The sequence below is a fragment of the Euleptes europaea genome, chromosome 4 (genome assembly GCF_029931775.1).
Source record: "Euleptes europaea isolate rEulEur1 chromosome 4, rEulEur1.hap1, whole genome shotgun sequence".
NCBI classification, from domain to species: Eukaryota; Metazoa; Chordata; class Lepidosauria; order Squamata; family Sphaerodactylidae; genus Euleptes; species Euleptes europaea.
In genome coordinates this window covers 12,885,645-12,912,324 of record NC_079315.1, presented here as the reverse complement: position 1 = coordinate 12,912,324, position 26,680 = coordinate 12,885,645, and the positions used below count along the sequence as shown (strand labels likewise).

The following is a 26,680-nucleotide window of genomic DNA, read 5'->3' as shown; positions in this document are numbered from 1 at the left end:
CCGCTTTGGCCGTTGGACTCTATGGCATCAAAGTCCCTCCCCTCCCCAAACCCCTCCCTCCTGAGGCTCCGCCCCAAAAACCTCCTGCCGGTGGCGAAGAGGGACCTGGCAACCCTAGTAGCTGCATACCTCAGGGATCTTCACAAACTACATGGCAGGCCTGGGTTCAAGTATGATCTTGCAGGGTTGCCAAATCTACCTTGGAAATTCCTGGAGATTTGGGGGAGGGGGTGCCTGAGGAGGGTGGGAACTGGGGAGCGGAAGGAGCTGAGTGGGGATTTGATGTCACTCTAGGGCCATTTACGCATGGGAGGCTTTGCCTTGGATTGGCCACTCTCTAGATGCACATTTTCCCCATCTGAGTTCTCAAATCTCTGCATGGGGGCTTATTGTTGAGTTTTGGGAATTTGGACGGGGAAAATGTGCATCTAGAGAGTGGCAAATCCACGCCAAAACCTCCCATGTGTAAATGGCCCTCAACTTCTCCAAGACTATAGTGTAGAGCAGTGATGGCGAACCTTTTAGAGACCGAGTGCCCAAACTGCAACCAAAAACCCACTTATTTATCGCAGAGTGCCAATGCGGCAATTTAACCTGAATACCACCCCCAGAGGGGGCCCAGAGGGAGAGGCTAGGGTTGCCAAGTTCCTCTTCGCCATGAGTGGGAGGTTTTTGGGGTGGCGCCTGAGGAGGGTGGGGTTTGAGGAAGGACTTCAGTGCCATAGAGTCCAATTGCCAAAGTGGCAATTTTTTCCAGGGGAACTGATCTCTATTGGTTGGAGATCACCTGTAATAGCAGATCTCCAGCTAGTACCTGGAGATTGGCAACTAGTTCCTTAGTGTTTTCTCTCTACATATCAAGACAAATGGAAAGGTGTTTGGAGGATAGCTTGTGGGCACTTCAAAGGTGGAATAGGACTACACGCCCCTCCGCCCGCACAGACCCAGAGGGTGCCGGAGAAGCCGCTGGAGGGAAAGAAGGAAGGAAGGAAGGGAAGAAGGGAAGGGAGGGGGAAAGGGAAGGGAGGGAGGGAGAGAAAGAAAGAAAAAGAGAGAGAAAGGGAGAAAGAAATGGAGCAAGGGAGAGAAAGAAAAGGACAGAGGGAGACAGAAAAAGAAAGAGGCCATTTATGCATGGGAGGTTTTGCCTTGGATTTGCCACTCGGTGGGGCTCGGCGGCAGGCTTGTGAGAGGCGAGCAGGGTGGGGCAGAGGGCTCCTCCTTCGCACCCACCGACCAGCCATGCCCCTCCGCCCGCACAGGCCCAGAGGGCGCCGGAGAAGCCGCCGGCCATGCCGAGTGTGAGTGCTCGGCATCTGTTCCCCGCTCTCCCACCCGCCTGGCTGGCCGCGCACGCTCCAGCGGCGGCAATGGCGGCAGCTTCTGTGGGAGAGTCCGGGGCCACCGCCAATGATGTCGGAGGTTCCCCACCCCTGGGCTACAGCCTCCCCCATCCGGGGTGGGGCAGAGCCGGAAAGGCCAGCGGCTTGGAGGAACAGTGCGTGCCGGCAGAAAGGGCTACGCGTGCCGGAAGTGGCACCCGTGCCATAGGTTCGCCAACACGGGTGTAGAGCCTACCCCTTCTGTTGCCAGCTTCCACTACTGGGCGAAGACTTTTTTTGTTTCGTTCGGCTTTCCCTCAATGATCCCTCCTTCCTAACCGATGTTTTTATGTTTTGTACGTCTGTTCGCTCTGTTTTGTTCATATTTTAACCCTGTTTTTTTTTTCATTCTGTTTTTTAAAATTGTTTTAATAATGTGTGTTTGGCAGGGGGGTTGCCTTTAATGGTTTTAAAATGTGATTTTATCATCTATGTTTTAAATGGCCTTGGTAGCTCTTGTAAGGGCAGAAAGGCAAGATACAAATTTCATAAAGAAATGAAATTAAAAAAACCATAGATAAATGGAGAAGTTCCACATTCCCTAACCTGCCTTCCTATGGAAGGCTCTTTGAGAAGGCTAACTTTCCCCACAAGTCCTTTTCAAACCACGTTTGGGACAGCTTGTCAAGGGGCTTGTCAAGGAGCAGACCGGCCCTGGTGGGCAATCTTCCCTAAAGGACAGCTTGACTACCTCCCCCTTACAAGTCCTCCTTCACAACAGGAAGGCTTGGAGGAGAATGGAGTATATTCTAGGGCAGGGGTGTCAAACTCATTTGTTACAAGGGCCGGATATGACATAAATGCCACTTGGTTGGGCATACAGAAGGACCCAGGTTCAGTCCTCGGCATCTCCAATTAAAGAGACTAGGCAAGTAAGTAATGAGAAGAAGAAGAAGAAGAAGAAGAAGAAGAAGAAGAAGAAGAAGAAGAAGAAGAAGAAGAAGAAGAGTTGGTTTTTATGTGTCAACTTTCTCTACCACTTAAGGCAGAATCAAACTGACTTACACTGTCCTTCCCTTCCCCTCCCCACCAGACACCCTGTGAGGTAGGTGGGGCTGAGACAGCACTTAATAGAACTGTGACTAGCCCAAGGTCACCCAGCGGGCTTCGTGTGCAGGAGTGGGGAATCAAACCTGGTTCTCCAGATCAGACTCCACTGCTCTTAACCACTACACCACGCCATCTGTCTGCCTGAGACCCTGGAGAGCCACTGCCTGTCTGAATAGACAATACTGACTTCGATGGACCAAGGGTCTGATTCAGTATAAGGCAGCGTCATGTGCTCATGGGTTCAACAAGCCATCTGCTTCAAAAGGGAGCGAGGACCCCGTTCTCTTAACCAGAGCTTTCTTGGCTTCTTGGCTTCCCCCAGCAACCCAACACCCAGATCATGTCTCAGAACATGCAGAAAGATACCAGAGTCTCTCTCCAGTGCTCCTGGCTTTTCTAAAGCAGCACAAGGTTCCCACAGAAAGCAGCAGCTGTTCTGCCCCATCTATATGACAACGGCTCAGCTGCGACTTCCTTCCCTCCCACACGAAGTGCCAGTCCCTCGTGCCAAGTGGGAGATGACCAAGGCCCACTCTGCCCAGGCCGTCTGCTGCGGTTCCCCCCTTCCTCCTGCCAAGTCCTCTGAGCCTCGCCCCCGGCCGTCAGTCTTACTCACAAAATCGCAAAAGGCATTGGACGTGCCAAACTTGTTTTGTGCTTCGCACGACTTATTAGACAGGCGTTCTGTTCTGTCTTAGCTTTGCAACAGACCTAGACAAACTTTCAGCTTTTTGCATGATCTTTTTTAAAAATAGGGATGATCTTAAGAACATAAGGAAAGCCATGCTGGGTCAGACCGAGGCCCATCAAGTCCAGCAGCCTCTTCACACAGTGGCCAACCAGGTGCCTCCAGGAAGCCCACAAACAAGATGTCTGCAGCAGCATCCTGCCCGTGTTCCACAGCACCTAATATAATATACATGCTCCTCTGATCCTGGAGAGAATAGGTATGCATCATGACCAGTATTCATTTTGACTAGTAGCCATGGATAGCCCTATCCCCCAAGAACACGTCCACTCCCCTCTTAAAGCCTTCCAAGTTAGTAGCCATCACTGCATCCTGAGGCAGGGAGTTCCACAATTTAACTATGTGTTGTGTGAAGAAATGAATAAATCTTGAAATCTAATGCCACTGGATTTCATTACCAGATCAGGCTTTTCTCACTTCCAGACTGCTCATCAGACTGAACCCCAGTTTGTGGGAATTCTGACTAACATACCATTTAACTTGGCCTTGTATATTCCCAAATAGAACCAGTTTCCCGTTGCAGTGGCAACAAAATTGAGCAAATCTTGCTTAGCTGCTAAAAGCTTGAGTCTGTTTCATTTGCAAGATCCTGATGAAAGCACTGTATTTGTTTGTGCCAGTGCAGAGTTCTGAGACTAGGAACACTTGGATGGGTGCATCTTCATGAAAAATGCCAAAAAAGAAGGGAAAACCACAAAGCAAAACAACAGAAAGAAAAGCTTCCTGGCTGCCAAGACCAAGAGTAGGGGAGGAAGATTCACCCTTCCGCTTTTCTGCTTCAGGGATTCTTTTCAAAGTTTGAATGAGCATCTTCAATGGAATGCCTATCTTAGGAACAGATTCTCTGATGTATAGAGGGATCAAACTGTGCAGAAGGATCAAAGTGGCATGCAGCTAATGAAGTGAAGTGTTTTTCTATTGCATGAGGGGGAGGAAGGATGGGCTAGTGCATGGGGTGGGGCTGTGGCTCAGTGGTACAGCATCTGCTTGGCATGCAGAAGGTCCCAGGTTCAGTCCCTGGCATCTCCAGTTAAAAGGACTAGGCAAGTAGGCGATGGGAAAGACCTCTACCTGAGACCCTGGGGACCCTTCCATACCCTAGGGGTAAATCAATGGGGAAGGGGCCAAGGCTCAGTGGTAGAGCATCTGCTTGGCATGTAGAAGGTCCCAGGTTCAGTCCCTGGCATCTCCAGTTAAAGGGACTAGGCAAATAGGTGATGGGAAAGACCTCTACCTGAGACCCTTGGGACCCTTCCATACCCTAGGGGTAAATCAACTGGGAAGGGGCTGTGTGGCTCAGCGGCAGAGCATCTGCTTGGCATGTACAGGGTCCCAGGTTTAATCCCCAGCATCTCCAGTTAAAGGGACTAGGCAAGTAGGTGATGGGAAAGACCTTTGCCTGAGACCCTGGAGAGCCGCTGTCGGTCTGAGTAGGCAATACTGGCTTTGATGGACCAAGGGTCTGATTCAGTAGAAGGCAGCTTCTGGTGTTCATGTGTTCAAGGATCAGTAGGGCAGAGAAAATGACGACCTCTCCATGGAGCATCTTTTGTTTATAAGGCTCCATTCCTATCACACAGAACAGGAGTGGGGTTGCCCCCCACCCCCTCCCACCAGCTCACCTGGAGAATCCACCAGAGGAAAGGTCTTGATAGTTGTACTCTGGAGCAGAGACTGCAGATCCCGGTATTTGCAGTTAGACCAGATGAACTTCACATCACACACCATAATATCCTCGACAAAGATGTTGTATTTGCTTCAGTGGGGAGAAGTTAAAAGCAAAGAAGAAAGGATGAGCTAGCAGAAAGAGGCTTTCTTCATTAGTCATTCATTCATTCATTCATCGCATCCGACTTTCACTGTGTAATCTGTTGTTTAATGTTTTTATTTATTTATTTTCTGCATGTTGTTCATACTTGTAAACTGCTTTGGACCTTACCTGGGGGAAAAGTCGGGGTATAAATGTTTTGAAATAAACGAACACACATGATGTAACTCAAAGGTCAATCCCCCGTCTTCTTTGGAACTGGTTTCTTCTTTGTAGCCGGACCCTCTCCCCTCCCACCATCTGCTCCCATCCTTCCAGCCCCCTCCCGGATGTACCTGATTTGATTCCAGCCCAAGTCCGGCAGGTAGGGCAGCTTCTTTACTTGAATGATGCTGTCGTACAGGCTTGGCTGCAAACTCTGGGCCACCATGTTGGCCAGGATGACTGCCACCATCATGGGCAGAATGTGAGAGATCTGTCCCGTCAGCTCAAAGCAAATCACCGCCGTAGACACTGTGTGGCTCACTGCGCCTGTTAGAGCCGCGGCACCTTCCCAGATTGGGGAGAAAGAAGAAGAAGAAGAGTTGGTTTTTTATATGCCGACCTTCTCTACCACTTAAGGCAGAATCAAACCGGCTTACAATCACCTTCCCTTCCCCTCCCCACAACAGACACCCTGTGAGGTAGGTGGGGCTGAGGGAGCTCTAAGAGAACTGTGACTAGCCCAAGGTCACCCAGCTGGCTTCATGTGGAGGAGTGGGGAGTGGAGAGTCCACCGCTCCAAACCACCACAGCACGCTGGCAGAGGGGGAAAGGTCAGCATTGTACGGGTGGAGAGGGTCTGGAAACGAAAGTTTTGTAGCCAAAGGAAAAAGCGGGGGGTTGTACTTACCGATCACCGCATAACCTCCAGGTAAGATTTTGTAAATGATGCCATCAAAGATTATCCCGTCAGGGAAAAGCCAGGCCATGATTTCACCCACCAGGCGTCCAAAGGCAGCCCCTACAACCATCGAGAAACCAACATTTCACAACTGGGAGCCTAACAAAGGAAACAGCTCCTTACCTCTGCTCTGACACATTTGTCAACAACAATTAGAGAAATACTTAAGGATTTTTCACACCAGCCTAATCACGGGCCAGCAATGAGACTTTACCACACGTTTGAAAGACTAATCGAGGAGAAAGAAAGAAAGAAAGGAAGGAAGGAAGGAAGGAAGGAAGGAAGGAAGGAAGGAAGGAAGGAAGGAAGGAAGGAAGGAAGGAAGGAAAAGGAAGAAAAAGGAAGAAAAAGAAAGAAAGAAAGAAAGAAAGAAAGAAAGAAAGAAAGAAAGAAAGAAAGAAAGAAAGAAAGAAAGAAAGAAAGAAAGAAAGACGCAGAGAGGAAGGCCTTTTATGCAGGGACGTTTACCCACAGTCACCCCCGCCAATGGCTTTAGGGCTTCCTTTTGATTATACATGCCTTTCCCAGACCGTCAGAAGTCGCCTTGCTCTCCCCACGTGGTTTTCTCGTGTTTTCCAATGCTGTTTTAGCCAGAATCTGGAAAACATGGGCAAAACGTGTGGGGAAAGCGAGGCGACCGCCGATGGGTGGAAAAGGGTTGCATAATCAAAAGGAAGCCCCAAAGGAGTCGGTGGGGGTGACCATGGGGAAACCTCCCTGCATAAAAGGCCAATGTTTGAAAGATTAATCAAGGTGTGTGTATTTTTTTAAACAAGTGGAGAGGAAGAAAAATTAGCTGGTTCTACTCCCAAAAGCTAAAAAGGTCTATATTTAAACTTAAGGAAGGGGGTTTTTTTTTGCACTGACTACATGCAAATGGAGTTCAAGCTGGAGAAATTAGAACTCAAGGAGCACAGAATAGCACCGGTGAGTTGTGGGCAACAGCTGGCATGTGAGAAGGGGCAGGGGAATGAGAAGCTGGTTTGTTAATGGGTTTCCCCAACGGACACCAGAAGGGAAGAAGAAGAGTTGGCTTTTATGTGCCGACTTTCTCTACCACTTAAGGAAGAATCAAACCGGCTTCAAATCGTTTTCCCTTCCCCTCCCCACAACAGACACCCTGTGAGGTAGGTGAGGTTGAGAGAGCTCTAAGAGAACTGTGACTAGCCCAAGGTCACCCAGCTTGCTTCATGTGGAGAAGCAGGGAGACAAATCCAGTTCACCAGATTAGCATCCGCCGCTCATGCGGAGGAGTGAGGAATCAAACCCGGTTCTCCAGATCAGAGCCCACTGCTCCAAACCGCCGCTCTTAACCACTGCACCACACTGGCTCTACACCACTATACCACAATGGGGAGCCAGGGGGCCCAGTTGCCCCAGAGAAGCTCCTTCTCACTCGGCTCCGCACCTCCCTGTCAGCTCCATCACAGTTCACTGACCTGTGGGGAATCCCTCTCGGAGAAGCCCCAGGAAAAAGATGGAGACTCACCCAGCACAAATACAGGCATGAAGCCTCCGCAAGGGATCGGCATGGTGGTGGCGACGACCGACATCCAGAACTAGGACAGAGGGGACAGGCAGCCGTGGTTAGCGTGTGGGTCTGGCTTCTGGCCCAGTTTGGTCAGGAATGGTCTGAGGGGAAGCCTGACAGAGGAGAGGGCGTCACAGGGTTTGGGAGGCAGGAATGCCAGGAGGGGAATCCACGCAAGCCATACACATATCCTGGGGTGACGCAGGGCGGGAAGAATCGGTGATTAACTACTGGCAAGAGTCAGGATTTTAGAGAGAATGCCAATCAATGCTCCCCCCCAGCATTCACCAGCCACCACCCCTTACACCACTTCTCTGTCTCACTGGCCTATCAAACAAACATAAATGCTCATAAACCTGTTATGGGATTTTTAACAAAGAAGAAGAAGAGTTGGTTTTTATACGCCGACTTTCTCTACCACTTAAGGGAGACTCAAACCGGCTTACGATCGCCTTCCCTCCCCAGAAAAGATACCCTGTGAAGTAGGTGGGGCTTAGAGAGTGTGACTAGCCCAATGCCATTCAGCTGGCTTCATGTGTAGGAGTGGGGAAACAAATCCAGTTCACCAGATTAGCATCATGTGGAGGAGAGGGGAATCAAACCCCGTTCTCCAGAACAGAGTCCACCACTCCAAACCACCGCTCTTAACCACTACACCATGCTGGCATAAATATACGTTTAACGGGTTGGATCCGTGGAAGTAAGGCCTGGGGGTTCTTCCCACATTTCCCTCTCCCCAGTAGTCCATTTTGATGCCCAAGGAAGTAGATTCCCAGAGACTAATAGCCATGAGGGGCTATAATGAGTCTATCAAACAAACAACAAAAATTAGGGTTGCCAGCCTCCAGGTACTAGCTGGAGATCTCCTGCTATTACAACTGATCTTCAAGCAACAGAGATCAGTTCCCCTGGAGAAAATGGCTGCTTTGGCAATTGGACTCTATGGCATTGAAGTCCGTCCTCTCCACAAACCTCGCCCTTCTCAGGCTCCGCCCCAAAAACCTCCCGCTGGTGGCGGCAGGAGTCTGGTAGCCCTCCCTCTAAACCTAGCGCAACTGGCCTTGTCCAAAAAAGCACATCTTGCCTTTGTGGCGGAAATTCACAAAGTGCTCCAGGAAGTGACGCAGCACTTCTCTGCGACCTGAGGACATCTCTCTACACCTGCAGAAGGAAAGCGGCAAGAGCTTTGTTGGCTCCGGACACCCATCCCACACTCTCAGACAGATGCCCACCTTCATGAGGAAGAAGAGAAGGATGATCACAAACACGCTGACTTTGGGATGGATCCAGACTGCAGACTTCCCCAGGATCTGGGGGTCTTCTGTATGCTTGACCCAAGTGTAGTTATCAAAAAGGCTGCTAATGGCTTCTCTGGGCATCAGCTGCAAAGAGAGAAAAGTGTTTGCCTGGATCTCGCCTACAGTGCTCGGCAAAGCCTGAAGCTTTTCTCTGGCCTAAGGCGCTTTCCTCCAACAAAAGAGGGCTGCTCTACTGAGCCTCTTCTAATGGAAGAAGGTTCCTTCGGATGGACGAAGGCGTCAGACTTGCAGAAGCACAGAAGAGCTGTAGACTATGTAACTGTCTTCAGACTCCATCTCCCTGAGGTTCTCAACTTTCATTCTAAAGAAAACATTACCTTTCTAGCCTTTCATGGTTGTAGAGATACGTTTAAGGGTGTTGGTGCCTGGTAAAAACCCCAAAAGCCAGACTATCCAAAAGCAGGCACATGTTTGTTTGATTTGCATAAATTATACAGGACCAGAATTCATAGAACCGTAGACTTGGAAGGGGCCATACAGGCAGGGTTGCCAACCTCCAGGCAGTGAAAGACAAAAGACAGCACTGATAGCTAATTGGTGATTATTCAAAATAACAGGCAAAATAAAACATTGCAGAACAATAGAAAGTCCCGAGAAACTATACAAAGTGAAGTTCTGAGAATTAACAGGACACAAGATAAACTTCCAGCCGCTTCGGGTGAACACGTCTGCCCGAGCTTGAGGGTGATAAGAAAGCGCCCAGTCTCATGCACTGAGAGCCGGGTTAGAGCACGGTGTCTTCGTGGTCAAGATTGTAATCCCCGAGATGGGAACCCGGTGCAAATCCCATTTCGCAGAAGCTTTGTCTATCGAGAATTCATAAACACAACGGATGTGCGTCTATCACGTTGCTAGATGAAACTATCATGGTACATTGAGGCGGAAGGCTAATAGCCAGTCTATTACTAATAGCCAGTCTCAATGTACCGTGATAGTTTCATCCTCAAGCTCGGGCAGACGTGTTCACCCGAAGCGGCTGGAAGTTTTCTTCCAAAAATTCTACAGAAACCATAAAGTTTTGGGAACAATGTGCCAGAGCATCCTTGTCATTTCCGGGTTTACCCCGGAAGTGACGTTAATCACGCCCCCCTTCAGCTGGACTCCTTCCAAAGTCTTGTTACTTTCTACATATTTCAAGTGTATACAACCTGTGTGTATACATTGCATGCGTGTACAATTACATGTACAGCGCATAGTTTTCTCCAGCAGCATTTTCTACACTAGCTTCTTAGCAGCAGTACATCCAAGGGACAACACAGGATTGGCCAGCAAGGATCAGCTGACCACGGAACAAGTGCATCTTTCAATTTTGGCACTGAAGGATCATACTTCCGGATAAGTGGAATTTTTTCCCCCTTTTTTCCCCTGGTGTTCCAACTATTACATTATTACAATTCTGGATGGATGCTTGTTATATAACTTTGAACATCAGTTATATGGACTTTGGTTTATGGACACTAACATGTTATGGTCCATCTTATGCATTCAGTATTGTATGTCTTACTGTAATAATTCATCATACGTTGATATGTATAAAGTCTAATACAGTTTGAAAAAGAATATTTAGAGTGATTAGTGGTTGTGTACTGAAAAATAATTTTCCTGTATAGGGATTTCCATTACCTGGTATCTGGCAACCCGATTCATCCAGCTGCTGCTAAAAAACTGCCCGTGAGGGGAAGCTAGGGTTGCCAACCTCCAGGTACTACATGGAGATCTCCTGCTATTACAACTGATCTCCAGCCGATAGAGATCAGTCCACCTGGAGAAGATGGCCGCTTTGGCAATTGGACTCTATGGCACGGAAGTCCCTCCCCTCCCCAAACCACGCCCTCCTCAGGCTCCACCCCAGAAAACTCCCACCGGTGGCGAAGAGGGACCTGGTAACCCCAGTGGGAGAGCACCACCTCCCTAGGCAGCCACTTCCGCTGCTGTACTACTATTAAGTAAAAAAATGTTTCCTAATTTCCAGCCAGTACCTTTCTGCCCAAAATGTATACCCATTGTTGTGAGTCCTGTTCTCTGCTGCTGGTGGTGTTGCCAGATTTGGCTTATCTCTGCACCAAGCGCTGATTTAACAATTTCTTTTACCACAGAGTACACACACCACTCCCAAAAGAATGGTTTCTATGCTATTGCTCCACTCAGCCAAGTTTGAAGCTAGGGTTGACAGATCCGGGTTGGGAAATTCCTGGAGATTTAGGGATGGAGCATGGGGAAGGATGGGATTTGGGGAGGGGATGAATCTCAGCGGGGTACAGTACCATAGAGTCCAACCTCCAAAGGAACCGTTTTCTCCAGGGGAACTGATTTGTGTAGTCGGGAGATCAGTTATAGTTCTGGGCAATCTCCAGGCCAATTGGACTCTATGGCATTGAAGATCCTCCCCTCCCCAAACCCTGCCCTCCTCAGGCTCCACCCGCAAAATCCCCAGGTATTGCCCAACCTGTGAGGATCCCTCACCCTCCCTTATTCAGTGCAATGGCAAATGGGATGGCCACTACTTTTATTCTCAGCAAGGGACAGAGCAGGCTACCCCCTGTCCTGATAGTGCCCACAATAGAGAAGTTTAGGGTTGCCATCCTCCAGGCAGTGGCTGGAGATCTCCTGCTATTACAACTGATTTCCAGGCGGTAGAAATCAGTTCCCCTGGAGAAAATGGCAACTTTGGCAATTGGACTCTATGGCACTGAAGTCCCTCCCCTCCCCAAACCCTGCCCTCCTTAGGCTCCGCCCCCAAAATCTCCAGGTATTCCCCAACCCGGAGCTGACAACCCTAGAGAAGGGGTACTTTTTGCTTCAGCTAGCTACTGTTAGAAAACTAAGGTGCACTGCAATGGGCACCTCATGTAGAGAACAAACATATCCCTCATTCTAGGAAATTGACAATGGGCATCTTACGAGCACAGAAGCATTCTCACCTCTCCAGCCATAAACTGCCCAAAGCCAGGAGGGAATGTCAGAGATGCTATCACGAAGGTTATAACCCCTGGATAGATAAGGCGACTAAAAAGAGAGAGAGAGAAAAGTCATGCAGATTGTAAGGCAAGCTGATCTCTATACATAGAATGCCACACCAGCAGGACTGAGCACGGGAAGACGTTTGTCAAGGATCAATAAGCATAGTTAAATTGTGGAACTCCCTGCCCCGGGATGTGGTGATGGCTGCCAACTTGGAAGACTTTCAGAGGGGAGTGGACATGTTCATGGAGGAGAGGGCTATCCATGGCTACTAGTCCAAATGAATAGTGGTCATGATGCATACCTATTCTCTCCAGGATCAGAAGAGCATGCCCATTATATTAGGTGCTGTGGAACACAGGCAGGATAAATGCTGCTACAGTCGTCTTGTTTGTGGGCTTCCTAGAGGCACCTGGTTGGCCACTGTGTGAACAGACTGCTGGACTTGATGGGCCTCGGTCTGATCCAGCAGGGCTTTTCTTATGTTCTTATGGGAATTTTCTTATGTTCTTATTTTCTTATGGGACTCCCCAGTGCATGGGGTGGATTTAATTTCTCTCCTGTCAGTCACTGTGGAATTGGAGGGCAAGATACTAAGGCATTGTTGTTTGAACTGGTTGTAAAGCGAAGTCCTATGAAGGCTCAAAGAGATAAGGCAAAGATCACATGTCTTGGTCTGACCATAAAAGGTAAATAGCAAGGTTGTGCGGCCTCAATTTGCCTCAGGGCAATGCAGTGAAGGACAGGGAGATTTAGCCCTTTAATCTTCACTCAGTTTCGCTGCTCGAAACCCGTTCTCCTGCTTTGTTGTTTGCATTTCAAAAGAGAAAAGGAGTATTCTTTAAAACGTGTATTTTTCCCCTTTTAAAATGATAACAACGAAGCAAGGATGAACAAATTCGAATGGAGGCCAAAGAGTTAAATGACCTCTCGCTTCCATGAATGGGCCTGAAGAAAATTGAGGCAGCGTAGGCTGAGGCCGGCAGCTTGTATTCGATGGACAGATCCAGATGCACAATCTTCAACCCTTCTGTTTGAACCCTAAGAAGATAACGTTCTTTGATTGCAAGTTGTTAAAATACTGATTAATTTAAGCTGCATCAATGCAAGTGAGCTTTATTTTTTTTTAATCCACTGTTCACAAATAGAAATACATTGCTTGTTCATCCATGCTGTTATAATATAGAGTACTTTTACAGAAAGAAAAGAATGTGCTAAGAGGAAAGAGACACACTTGGGGGGCTACAGAAAATTTTGCTTGCAGATAATAAATCTTATCCTTTTGACTAAAAAGCAAAGCTCATGCGAACATAAGAACATAAGAAAAGCCCTGCTGGATCAGACCAAGGCCCATCAAGTCCAGAAGTCTGTTCATACAGTGGCCAACCAGGTGCCTCTAGGAAGCCCACAAACAAGACAACTGCAGCAGCACCATCCTGCCTGTGTTTCACAGCACCTGATAGAATAGGCATGCTTCTCTGATACTGGAGAGAATAGGTATGCATCATGACTAATATTCATTTTGACTAGTAGCCATGGATAGCCCTATTTTCCATGAACATGTCCACTCCCCTCTTAAAGCCTTCCAAGTTGGCAGCCATCCCCACATCCTGGGGCAGGGACTTCCACATTTATGAGTCTATGAGCTCCATGCATGAGTTCCTATCAACCACATAGGCTCCACTGCTAGACAACACAATATGCTGGAGGTGCCAGGGTTTGGAGCTGGGGCCGTCTGTACATAGAAGCACGTGCTGTGCCACTGAGGCATGCCTTCATAATTTATACTCTGGTCTACGAAAGGGTGTTCCTCACTTGAGGAGGACTGCAATTCAAGTGGGGATTTCGGTGTGTGAATGAGCCATCAGAGATCCAATGCCACAAACGAAACTTCTGCGTTGTTTCCCACCAGCTCAGACACAATGCTTTCCCACTTTGCACATTCACGTGTAAGGCCCCGATTCGACAAACACAAGTCTCATCAAAACCACAACAGACCACAACAGACTCTTCAAACCGGCATATTGCAAGACCAGGAAATGCCTTTCTTTCTCTATGTTTCTAATAATGATTTAGGATTGAAAATTAGTCAGATGTGGTCCGCTAGGAGCCTAGCATCAGCTTGCAAAGGGGACTTCCCTCTTTGTTTACAGTGCAGTCCTAAGCAGAGTTTTGTGTGTGTGTGTAAAGTGCCATCAAGTCGCAGCCGACTTATGGCGACCCCTTTTTTGGGGGTTTCATGGCAAGAGACTAACAGAGGTGGTTTGCCAGTGCCTTCCTCTGCACAGTAACCCTGGACTTCCTTGGTGGTCTCCCATCCAAATACTAACCAGGGCTGACCCTGCTTAGCTTCTGAGATCTGACGAGATCTGGCTAGCCTGGGCCATCCAGGTCAGGGCACTAAAAGTTACTTCCCTTGTGGATTCTTAAGGCTGGCGAATTTGCATAATTATCAGAGACAAAATTCACCTAAAGTGATTTTGATGAGATTTTTGCACGATCCAGCCAAAACAAGAATTTCCAAGTTGCAATCGTTTCAGCAAAAGAGAGTTAACCAGGTACTTCCGGAAATCAGCGAGACTAACAAGTGCTTCTGTTTGCCTAGCTCGTGCTCAAACTGGCTAATATCAGTTTTGTTATACCTGCTTTCTGCAAGATGAAAATACATTATGATATTTCAGTCTCTTTCCTGGAACCGGATTCAAAAGGTAAACAGGGTATCATGCCAACCTTATTAATTATTTTCCACTTGAACGACACACCCCATAGCACCTTTTCCTCTAGCTAATAAAACTGCATCAACTTCTTTTCAGGAAACAAACAAACAAACACTTTGTTCTTGTGACATGGGGGGGGAAGGTACCCTACTCCACACCTTCCCGATGAAAAACGATAAAGAGGCAACTTAGGCATTTTATGCAGGGACGTTTCCCCGCGGTCACCCCCGCTGCTTCGGGGCTTCCTTTTGATTACAGAATCATAGAGTAGGAAGGGACCACCAGGGTCATCTAGTCCAACCCCCTGCATAATGCAGGAAATTCCGACCTCCCCCACCAACCCCCAGTGACCTCAACTCCATGCCCAGAAGATGGCTACGGTGCCCTCCCTCTCATGATCTGCCTAAGGCCATAGAATCAGCATTGCTGACAGATGGCCGTCTAGCCTCTTCTTAAAATCCTCCAGGGAAGGAGAGCTTACCACCTCCCGAGGAAGCCTCTTCCACTGAGGAACCGCTCTAACTGTTAGAAAATTCTTCCTAATGTCTAGACGGAAACTCTTTTGATTTAATTTCAACCCGTTGTTTCTGGTCCGAGCAACAGAAAACAACTCGGCCCCATCCTTCAAATACTTGAAGATGGTTATCATAGACCCTCTGAGTCTTCTCCTCTTCAGGCTAAACATACCCAGTTCCTTCAACCTTTAACAAGTATGAGGATGAAAGTTGGGGGTGCGGGCATATGAATGAATGAATGAATTTATTTACGGCAAAGGCCAGAATAAAATGACCAGATTGCTTTTATGGGTAGTTTATTGTAACTCATATATAGCTTAAATATTCACTGGGGAAAATGTGCACTGACTTGATTTTCACAGACAATTGTACTGTTTCTGGATCAAAGGATTTCTAATTTAGCTTCTCCCTATGCTTCTGGGCTTCCTTTTGATTATGTATGCCTTTTCCTCCCGTCAGAGGTCACTTCCCCATTTTTTCCAGATGCCGTTTTAGCCAGAATCTGGAAAATGCAGGCAAAGCACGCAGGGAGAGTGAGGCGACCTCTGACCGGCCGAAAAGGCACACATAATCAAAAGGAAGCCCCCGAAGCAGTCGGCTGGGGTGACCGCGGGGAAACGTCCCTGCATAAAAGGCCTTCGGTTCTTAGCAGAGTTTGCTACTGCACAAACGTCGAGCCAAGCCAGATGTGCACTGGGAACCTGCCGTGATTTATCTGAATTTTGCACCTGAGAATTGAACAATCACTGGGAACATCACAGAACATGGAGATCCCAGGAAACGTCTGGTCTTCCTTGGCTTCTGTGCTTTGCAGGTCCATTAAAACAGTATGATTGCTGCCCCACCCACCCGAAGAGGATAAATGGCCAAGAGCGTACTTACTATTTGGTTAGGAATTTACTTAGAGCCGTATGTCGTCGGACAGACAGAACCACCTGCCGATTGAAGTAAACAAAAAACGCTCCCAGGAACCCACAGCAAATCCTATGGCGGAAGGAGGAAAAATTAACCCAGTACTTTCCCAGCTTCTGTTTAATTACCTTTCTCTCTCTCTTATACATTCTCTTTTTCTGGGATAGTCATAATATCCAACATCTGAACCCAGCTATTCCTCATCCCAGTCCAACTCTCTAACCCCTACACCACACTTCCTCTTATACACTCACTTACATTGCAGTCCTGCCATGAAGATAATTCACAGTGGGTAGCCGTGTTAGTCTGTTTGCAGTAGTCAAAAAGGGCAAGAGACATCAGAAACCACAATATTCAAAAACCAGTGGGTGAACATTTCAACCTTCCAGGACATTCTGTTGCAGATTTAAGAGTAGCAATTCTCTTACAAAGGAATTTTAAAGGGAGATTGGAAAGAGAAACTGCTGAATTACAGTTGATATTCAAACTAAAGTCAATGCATTTACCTGGGCTGAATAAAGACCTTGCATTCATGGCCCATTACCAATGCTGATTTCTCCACACGCATCTCTCCCCTGGACATCACAGACTCTTCTGCATATCATACCTAATCCCATCAAGCCTGCTATTCACATTTACATACTGTTCCTCTACTTAAAGACCGATGGATTCACATTCTAGCTGTATCTGAAGAAGTGAGCTGTGGCTCACGAAAGCTCATACCCTACCAGAAAATATTTTTGTTAGTCTTTAAGGTGCTACTGGACTCTTGCCCTTTTTGACTATTGCAGTCCTGAACAGAGATATACCCTTCTACATCCCCTTGACCTCAAAAGACTTAAAAGAATATACCCCTGCTAAGGATAGCACCGTAAGTGACATTAATTGCCTTTCTTAACCAAGTGATATAACATTTTCACATTCACATCTTTAAAAAAGAACACTTCCATATAATGAATTATAATTTCTTACCTATTTTGCTCTATCAAAGTAGCTCAATTTTACATTCCCCTCATTCTGGCAATCTCATTACAACAGTTTTGTAATTTTATTTAACACGCCAGCCTCAAGAAGAGCTCGTTCGCTGTATCTCCCAGAAGAATGGAAGGCAGCGTACAATGCTGAATTCTTTGTACGTGAAAGTACAAAAGAAAGATAATTGTGCATTTCTGAGCTGGAGAGCATGAAATAAATTTATAAAGGCTGTCTGTAACCACAATGGTCCGCAGAAGAATCCTGAATTCCGTTTCAAGCCTCTTCGAACTGCAGATGATGAAAACATAATTTCCTCCCCCTTCCCTCCTTCCCTGTATTCTTACAGAACGTCCCACCAGATTAAGGAATTCTGGGGAACACAAAAGCTTGCTCAGAATATTGTGATGTTTTGGGCAGTCTTGATAAAAAAAGATATGACATGACAGTTTTTAACAAACGTATGTTTCCAAACACAATTTCCATTTCCATAAACCCCAACACTTGGACCGGTAGAGACACCATGGCTGAGTTGAGACACCACTTTGAACCAACGTGAGCCTGGCTGTTACTGTATTCGAACACATGCCCTGCTTCCCCCTTCCCTTCTCACAAAGAGATAGGGTCACCAACCTCCAGGTGCTAGCTGGAGATCTCCTGCATTACAACTGATCTCCAGCCGATAGGGATCAGTTCCCCTGGAGAAAATGGCTGCTTTGGCCATTGGACTGTATGGCATTGAAGTCCCTCCCCTCCCCAAACCCCAAAAATCTCCCATTGGTGGCGAAGCGGGACCTGGCAACCCTACAAAGAGAACCCTTGTTAGAAACTAGACCCAGTTATTTTTGTCATACAAATACAGGGGTCCAGGTTAAGCAGAATTAGATGCCCACAAAAGAAACCCCAGGATTTTAAGCCTAGATTACACTTTAGGATCCTGGTTTGTAGAGGGAAAATCCGATACAGTTAACCTGCATTCCTGTATTCCTACATCATGGACAGCCCCTCTAATTCCTAACCAGGAGTCCTTCACTGTACTCCACAAGAAAAGAAAGGCGGGCGAAAAAGAAATCCACAGACTATGCACCTCTGCCTAGAGATGACCAAATGCTAAGGAGGACATCTCAGGTCCTCAGCCCCGAATCGGCACATATTAAGACAGAATTTGGGACAGAAGAAGAGGAGTTGGTCTCTTATATGCCAACTTTCTCTACCACTTAAGGGAGAATCAAACCGGCTGACAATCACCTTCCCTTTCCCTCCCCACAACAGACCCCTGTGAGGTAGGTGGGGCTGAGAGAGCTCTAACGGAGCTGTGACTAGCCCAAGGTCACCCAGCTGGCTTCATGTGGAGGGGCGGGGAAACCAATCCAGTTCACCAGATGAGCCCCCACCGCTCATGGAGGCGTGGGGGAATCGAACCCGGTTCTCCAGATCTGAGTCCACCGCTCCAAACCACCACTCTTAACCACCACACCGCGCTGGCTCTACAGGTGTATTTTGCCATGCAGAGTTGCAACGAGACACCTCTGCAGAAACCCCCTCCTTCAAACATTCAAAATACAAGAGCATTTTGCATCTGGTCCCCCCTGGGGCAGCATACTAGCAGGATTGCTCATGAATCAAGCATTCTGTGCATTCCCGAACGGAGTCATTATAAGATAGCTCGAAGCGTCGGGATTGTGGCTGGATCGCCTCCCGGCAGCCTCCGGAGAGCTCCCGCTCCGTTTCATACAGAGTTGTCTCCCCAGGGCTCGCCTCTCATCATTTCTACCCGGCAACTGAGTCACATCCCCTTGGGCTTACCCGATGACGGCAAAGGCGGGCAGCTCCTGCAGGTCGAAAGGGAAATCCATCCGAAAGTTGGTTCGGAACAAGGCTGTGATGGTGACTGTGTAAGGGGAGAAAAAAGGACAGGAGGGATTGTTAGCGGAGAGAAAGAGAGCACGAGAGGATTTGAAATGGGAACAACAGACGACGGGATCCACCTTTATAAGAGACAGCGGAAGATTGTATGTACCGATTTTCTCACCTGCAAAAAGTGCCATTTTATAGACAGCCAGCGTGTAGTAGTGGTTAAGAGCGGCAGACTCTAATCTGGAGAATCGAGTTTGATCCCCACTCCTCCAAGTGAGCGGCGGACTCTAATCTATCTGTCTGTCATCAGCAGTGTGATTTTACATCTTAACTATCCTATTACTAAGTCAGGATGCTTAAGATGTGAAATCATGCTGCTGATTGAAGATGATAGATAGATAGATAGATAGATAGATAGATAGATAGATAGATAGATAGATAGATAGATGATAGATGATAGATGGATAGATGGATTGAAGATGATAGATGATAGATGATAGATGATAGATGATAGATGGATAGATAGATAGATGGATAGATGGATAGATGGATAGATGGATAGATGGATAGATGATAGATGGATAGATGGATAGATAGATATTCAATTTAGCAAGCTGTGTGGTCTCTAGATTCCTTCTCTAACAATGCACTCCCTCAATGGATGTTTCCTGATCTCCCACTGGTCTCAGGTCATTATTATGAATTAATTGGCAAGAATTAATTAACATTTTAACAATTTCCCTTACAATGCCTGTCCAGGAACTTTAGTACCAGATTCAAAGCCCAGGAAAATATGTTGGCAGGAAAAGGAACAGCTCGGCCCTGGAGAACCACGCACCAAGATAAAAGCTTGGGTTGCTTGAATGGGTAGCCCCCGGGGGGGCCGACCTGATCTCTGAAGCAGTTTGTTCAGACAACACATTCTGGGGGGTTATCTTGTTTCTGCCTCCCATTTCCATTTTAAAAAGAGAAAGAGAGAACTCTGGTCCAGAGGAACGAGGGATCATTTTAACTTTTCTCTTCAGGCGAGGAAATGTCTAATAGCATTTTCACACAGGGGCTTAAATTGCCTTTGAAATTCTTTCCTTCTTGCTATTTATACGTAATACAGAAGCACGGTAAACACCGAAGTTCGGTTCACTTCAGTTCAGTTCAATTTATTTGCTTCAAGCCATCTGTCAGTACAAAACAGCCGTCATCAGGCATATATACCAAACGTCTGTCGGGAGTGACCCGACATGTATATTGGAGTTCAGTAACTCCAAGCGTTACATTTACAGATCAGAACCGAGACACAACCTCTAAAATATTTGTACCAAGCTTGGTATGATGAACTAAATTAGGTGAGCACCTTTATAAGAGACAGTATGTACTGATTGTTCTCAGCTGCAAAACGTGCCATCTTATAAAGACAGAGAGCCAGCGTGGATACTGGTTACGAGCAGAGGACTCTAATCTGGTGAGCCGGGTTTGATACCCCACTCCTCCACATGAAGCCAGCTGGGTGACTTTGGGCTAGTCACAGTTCTCTTAGCGCTCTCTCGGCCCCACCTACCTCACAAGGCGTCTGTTGTGGGGGAGAGGAAGGGAAGGCAATTGTCAACCGGTTTGCGTCTCCTTAAAAAGGTAGAGAAAACTGGGCTATAAAAACCAACTCTTCTTCTTCTTTGCACGCGGAAAGCCCCTGCTTCACTCCCTGGCATCTCCAGTTGAAAGGATCAGATAGCAGGTGACGTGAAAGACCTCTACCTGAGACCCTGGAAAGCTACTGTCGGTCAGAGTAGAAACTACTGGCCCAATTCGGTACAAGGCAGCTTCTAAATATTGTCGAAGGCTTTCACGGTCAGGGTTCATTGGTTCTTATAGGTTATCCGGGCTGTGTGATCGTGGTCTTGGTGTTTTCTTTCCTGACATTCCGCCAGCAGCTGTGGCAGGCATCTTCAGTGTCCTTCAGTGTTACTCCTCTGAAGATGCCTGCCACAGCTGCTGGTGAAACATCAGGAGAGAAAATACCAAGACCACGGTCACCCAGCCCGGATAACCTACAAGAACCAAGGCAGCTTCTCATTGTAGACCTGTAGTCACTAGTTGTGCCCTTCAGCGGAAAAAGATCCCTACATAATTGAAGTTCTGGGATTGTGCAGTTTGAACATTATCTGTCTAACGGATGACTGACAGGATGCTGTAACTTTATGAGTAAATATCCTTTCCTAGGTTGTTTATGCATGGGTACTGCACACAAGTTCGCCCCCGGTCTGACTTGGTTGTTCCTTTGAGTTATGCATGACTTTTCTGTCCATTAGAGATGACCTCGCGGCCAGGCCTCACAAATCCTGGGTCTTCCCGCTGCTGTGAAATCCTGATTCTTCAATCTCATCTGAGATCAGCCTGGGTGGAATCTCCATGCATAAGCCAAAGCACGCCACAGGGGAGTTGGGGGTGTGATGTTTTTTCTCACAGTAAGCACTACAGCCAATTACAAAGCAGTGTTTAAAGGGGCAGGGACACAAATGCTTCCTGATTTTTGTCTCCTCCAAGAGTTCTTTCTGAGCAGACATTGACATAAAAAAAGGTTTTAAAACGACGCTTTGGTTTCTCCCCACACACAAGGTTCCTTTTAAAGAGCACTGGTTTTTAAATTGTTTTGTAAAACTGCACATGGGTTTCCGCCAGGGGGAGAGGGGAGCTGGACATTTTCCTCACAGTAAGCACTACAGTCAATTACAAAGCAGCATTTAAAGGGGCAGGGACACAAATGCTTCCTGATTTTGCCTCCTCCGAGAGTTCTTTCTGAGCAGACATTCACATAAGAAAAGGTTTTAAAACGACGCTTGGGTTTCTCCCTACCCCCCGGTTCCTTTTAAAGAGCACCGTTTTTTGAAATTGTTTTGTAAAATGGCACTTGGGTTTCTGCCGGGGGGAGAGGGGAGATGGACATTTAACTCACAGTAAGCACTACAGCCAATTACAAAGCAGTGTTTTCAATGGGTGGGGAGATGATTCTGGATTTGGGCTCGGTAACCTTGCTGGTACATAGCAAATTTTAGATTTGCGACGGAAAAATGTGGGTCGAGTGAGCATCGAATCCCAGGTAAAACTCCCATGCGTAAACGACCATAGAATCACAGCAGACAGGATATGTCTAGAGGAGGAAGAGAGGATTGCATGTATGCATGTTTTCTTTGTATCTTTGCTTGATCCACTGCTGTGCAGAGGATACGTATGGACATTTTCTTTTTAACAAATTCTTTACTACTCTGAATGCTGGAGGTTTATTCCCCGTAACTTTGTTAAGCCCCACTCAAACACATTACTGAAAACTCTACCGGTGGGGGGAGGGAAATGATTGGCCACTAGAAAGCTAGATCCCCGGAGCATGCTAATGCAGTAAGCCATCCCTGTGGTAACTAATCGGAGTGAGCATGAGATGTGGACATTAGAGGAAGCTTACCAGTGGCTATGTGAACAGAGTGCTAGCACAGCTGGCCCCCTTAGCAGGAGATACTCAAAATGACCAGCTGGTGGCAGCGTAGATACCCAGAGAGAAGCAAAGAAATGCTCCAGCAGTCAGGTGGACGTGGGCCAGGCAGAGACCAGGGACAGCCGCTCAGCGGCTCGACTTCTCAGAGGACCCAAAGCAGAATGGCGCTCACGGGTCAGCAGGGGCGTATTGCTACACAGGCATTTATAATGTGAACATTCTAGACTGTGCAGGCTTCCCATTCACCTTGGAAAGCGAGAACCTCCTGAATGAAAGCCTCTTGAAGAGCGCTCTCATCTGCTATGCAGGTGGCTAACTGTGCGATTCTATGCCGATATGCTCCAGTCTAAACCTGATAGAATAAACGGGCTTAGGCTAGAGTAACTCTGCACAGGACTGCACCACAAGGGACTAGGGAAGCTGTGAAATTTCACACTGAGCGTGTTCAGCAATTGGGTTTGCCTTGTTTGACGGTGTCGCTCACCAGGTCTGCTCGGTTTGGCAGTGAATGGCTCAAATCCCTACTGAACAAGTTTGCATTGTTTCGTTTCATTTCCCCAAAACTGCGCATATACAAAAACGCTGCCAATCCAAACAGATGGGCAGCCATTAATATCTAAAGACTACTGAGATAATGTAAGCTCTAGTCCTGGGGGCCCCTTAAACAGACTTCAGCAGACAACCAATCCACAAAAGCAGTTTTATTGGGTAGAATCAACAGGTTTCAGAAGCCATATTCAAAAGGACTAGTAAATCGACAGGTTTTCAGAAGCCATGTTCAAAAGGACACTAGTAAGGGTCAAAGGCAAGGTACATAGCATATATGGAAGAGCAAAAGGAGATAACCGGTTACCCAGGCAAACCCCCCCCCCCAAGAGGCAGGAAGGAGTACTTGACGATTCCCACAGTATGGGAATCTATGATGACTAAACACGGGGCATAGATTGGCCTTGGACAGAATAGCACACCAGCACCTGGAAGCAGCACAATCGCACTACCGCATACCATCCTCATGGCCTGCTCCTGACAGATAAACACCAAACAGTAGTTTTTAAAAAATAAACACAACATTTCTGATTGATTTATATGGTGTGTTAGTGACTGAAGTGTCTGTTTAAACATTCGCCTACCAAGCAGATCAGCTGTACAGCAAGAAGGGAAATGAAACTCAGCTCAGTTGCGCAAGAACATGCACATATGGAAGGCGGCTTGTGCTGCGCTTTTAGGGAGGAATGTGGTGAAGCGGCTTGCCGAACAGCCACAAAATGGCTGATGCACAGGTAAACAGCCCACTGAAAAACTGGCTCCCCGTTAGCCAGCGGCAACCAGTATATGAGCCAAACCGGCGAGTGTTCGAGCATCCCTGCAAGGGGCTGGAACAATAGGGAGTGGTGTCACTCACGACAATCAAAGGCGATCATCATAGAATCATAGAATTGGAAGGGGCACATACAGGCCATCTAGTCCAACCCCCTGCTCAATGCAGGATCAGCCTAGAGCATCCCTGACAAGTGCTTGTCCAGCCTCTGCTTAAAGACTGCCAGTGAGGGGGAGCTCACCACCTCCCTAGGTAGCCAATTCCACTGTTGAACAACTCTTACAGTAAAAATTTTCCTCCTAATATCCAGCCAGTACCTTTCTACCCTCAATTTAAACCCAATATTGCGAGTCCTATCGTCTGCTGCCAACAGGAACAGCTCCCTGCCCTCCTCTAAGCGACGGCCCTTCAAATACTTCAAGAGAGTAATCATGTTTCCCCTTGACCTCCTCTTCTCCAGACTAAACATTCCCAACTCCCTCCGCCTTTCCTCATAGGGCTTGGTGGTCTCCAGACCCCTGATCATCCTCGTCGCTCTCCTCTGCACCCGCTCGATTCTGCCCACGCCCTTTTTGAAGCGAGGCCTCCAGAACTGCACACAATGCTCCAGGTGCGGACTGACCAATGCAGTGTACAGCGGAGCTATGACATCTTGCGATTTGGATGCTATGCCTCTGTTGATGCACCCCAAGATCGCATTTTTTTTGTCTCTGCATCACAACATAGGACTCTGCCTTCCTGTACAAAGGAATCCTCAGTGCAGGAGGGGCGATAGTTGCAGCAGAGGCTGAGAAGAGACCTCATCCTACCTGCGTCTTTGTTCCAGACAGCAAAAACTCGGAAAACAAAGGCACTGAACGTGGCCGCGAAGAACCCCCGCCAGTAGTTCCGGACTGCAAAGTAGGTGGAAGTCACTTCGATGCTGAAGAGGACACCTAGAGGGGAAAGAGATGTTCTCGTACATGGGTGATACCAGACTATCCCTCCCTACCCCAAACACCTTGCATTCCACCAAGACTTCACCTCCACACAGCACATGTAAATGGTGTTTAGAAAAGGCAGGTTTTAAAGAAATAGTTTCTTTTCCACCCCAAAAGAACGCTCCCCTGCAGGGCAGATATGAGGTAACAATGGGAGTTCTTAACAGCTCATAAGAACCCAACTTATACTATATCTCAGGACCCATTCGCTGTCAAGCTTTCTGAGCATGTATTTTTTAGATGCCCCCTCTACAAGTCAGGCCCCTTCAATATTATTGACCCTTTGATTAGGGAAATGGGAGCTGGTGATGAGGGTGAATGGACCAAACGGTTTCTGCTGGGAAATAGCTCACCAATCACCACCCAGGTTGCAAAATACTGTGCAGTAGCAATGAAGCAACGTCACCTTAACGTGCTTCCTTAATCTGTGGAAATGTAAAATTGGGTGATTCCTAATTTTGTTGGCCTTGGTTGTAAACATCTACTCTGTATGGTCCGTTTCTGTTTTACCTGTTTCATCTGGCATGCTAGCCGCGAATCAAAATTTATTTATTATTTGTCACGCTTTCTTTCTTGTGGGAACCTTTCCACAGTGACCAGTCTGCCCACTCTGGTGCGTGGCAGAGTGTTCTGGACACCGTGCACATTCATTTCACCTACAATGCTAGACAATGCTCACTGATGCCCTGCATGAACTCAGAACGCACACCTCTGCAGCTGTACGTTGCAAGGGAAGCTCCATAATTGCACACAAGCCAGTCACTCGGCCTCGGCCTAACCTACCTCACAGGGTAGTTGTGAGGATAAAAGGGAGGGAGGGGCATGGTTCAGCTGTAGAGCATCTGCTTGGAATGCAGAAGGTCCCAGGTTCAATCCCCAGCATCTCCAGTTCAAGGACTAGGCAAGTAGGTGATGTGAAAGGCCTCCACCTGAGACCCTGGAGAGCTGCTGCCGGTCTGAGTAGACAAGACTGACTTTGATGGACCAAGGGTCAGATTCAGTCGAAGGCAGCTTCATGTATGTTCATGTGAGAGGAGAACAATGTAAGCTGCTTTGAATCCTTCTTGGGAGAAAGGCGGAGTGTAAATGAAGCAAATAAATAGAATAACACGTGCCCCTTCGTTTCCGGTTTGATAGCTGCCTGATCTGTCCACTGTCAGGGTTGCCAGGTCCCTGTTCACCACCAACGGGAGGTTTTTGGGGCGGAGCCTGAGGAGGGCAGGGTTTGAGGAGGGGAGGGACTTCAATGGCATAGAGTCCAATTGACAAAGCGGCCATTTTCTCCAGGTGAACTGATCTCTATCGGCTGGAGATTGCTTGTTAATAGAAGGAGATCTCCAGCTAGTACCTGGAGGATTAACAAACAAACAACAGCACGATGGCTCAATGTCATAAATACAATATACTACTGACAAAAATAAAGTAGACAAAAATTCTGTGATACAAAAATACTGTGTAAGTGCCACACATAAGAATTAGCCAGCAGAAGAACAAGAAATACGAAGCAGAGCAACAAGAAACAGTCCGCTGTAAAGTCCACAAATTAACTAAGCTGTGTCCGGGGAACTCAGCTGATAATGACACGAGGAACACTGAGCTGAACTTCAGTGTCTTGAAAATCCTCTTAGGCTTGAAATCCTAGGCTTGAAGATCCTAGGCTTGAGACGTGCACTCCGGATAACTGAAATACGTTTCGCAAAAGCTTCATCAGCCTGCATAATCCATCATATAGAAAAAGACCAGAGGGTTCCAAGGCAATCCCCACGTCACGCAGGCATGAGTGAGAAATTTATATTTATGACATTGAGCCATTGGGCTGTTGTTTGTTTGTTAATTACTCACATTTCAGCATAGATTTATTCCAGTACCTGAAGATTTGGCAACGCTGTTCACTGTGGCACAATATGGCGGCTGAGGCCAGCTGTGATTGGTGGTGTATGCTGTAAGTTTAAATAGTGGAGGGCATTCCCATGAGCTATGGATGCTACGCCTATGTGGGTGGGGAAGAAGGGAGGACACGACGCTTCTAAGCAAAAGTCAGACGGAAGTCAGCCGCCACTTGCCTCCGAGGGGAGTCCCGAAGCAACAGCCAACCCCGACGGCACATCCCACGGTCAGGACATCTGTGTAATAATATGGCTGCTACTGGGGGAAGAGACACGAGAGAGAGAAAGACAGAGAGGAAGAGCAGAAGGGGGAGAGAGAGAGAAGGACACAAAAACAAGA

At 47.4% G+C, this 26,680-nt stretch overlaps 1 protein-coding gene across 1 annotated transcript in view; it reads right to left on the bottom strand.

The window, feature by feature from the left end:
• Positions 1–26,680, bottom strand: part of CLCN1 (chloride voltage-gated channel 1) — an 85,802-nt gene that overhangs the window by 15,131 nt on the left and 43,991 nt on the right. Inside the window, exons 7-16 of the mRNA XM_056848584.1 lie at positions 26,518–26,596; positions 24,284–24,409; positions 18,625–18,709; positions 15,817–15,918; positions 11,663–11,747; positions 8,655–8,804; positions 7,381–7,450; positions 5,841–5,951; positions 5,284–5,497; positions 4,803–4,936 (exon numbers count right to left, since the gene is read on the bottom strand). Coding sequence (XP_056704562.1) covers positions 4,803–4,936; positions 5,284–5,497; positions 5,841–5,951; positions 7,381–7,450; positions 8,655–8,804; positions 11,663–11,747; positions 15,817–15,918; positions 18,625–18,709; positions 24,284–24,409; positions 26,518–26,596 — 1,156 coding nt within the window. The remainder of the gene's footprint in view (positions 1–4,802; positions 4,937–5,283; positions 5,498–5,840; positions 5,952–7,380; positions 7,451–8,654; positions 8,805–11,662; positions 11,748–15,816; positions 15,919–18,624; positions 18,710–24,283; positions 24,410–26,517; positions 26,597–26,680) is intronic.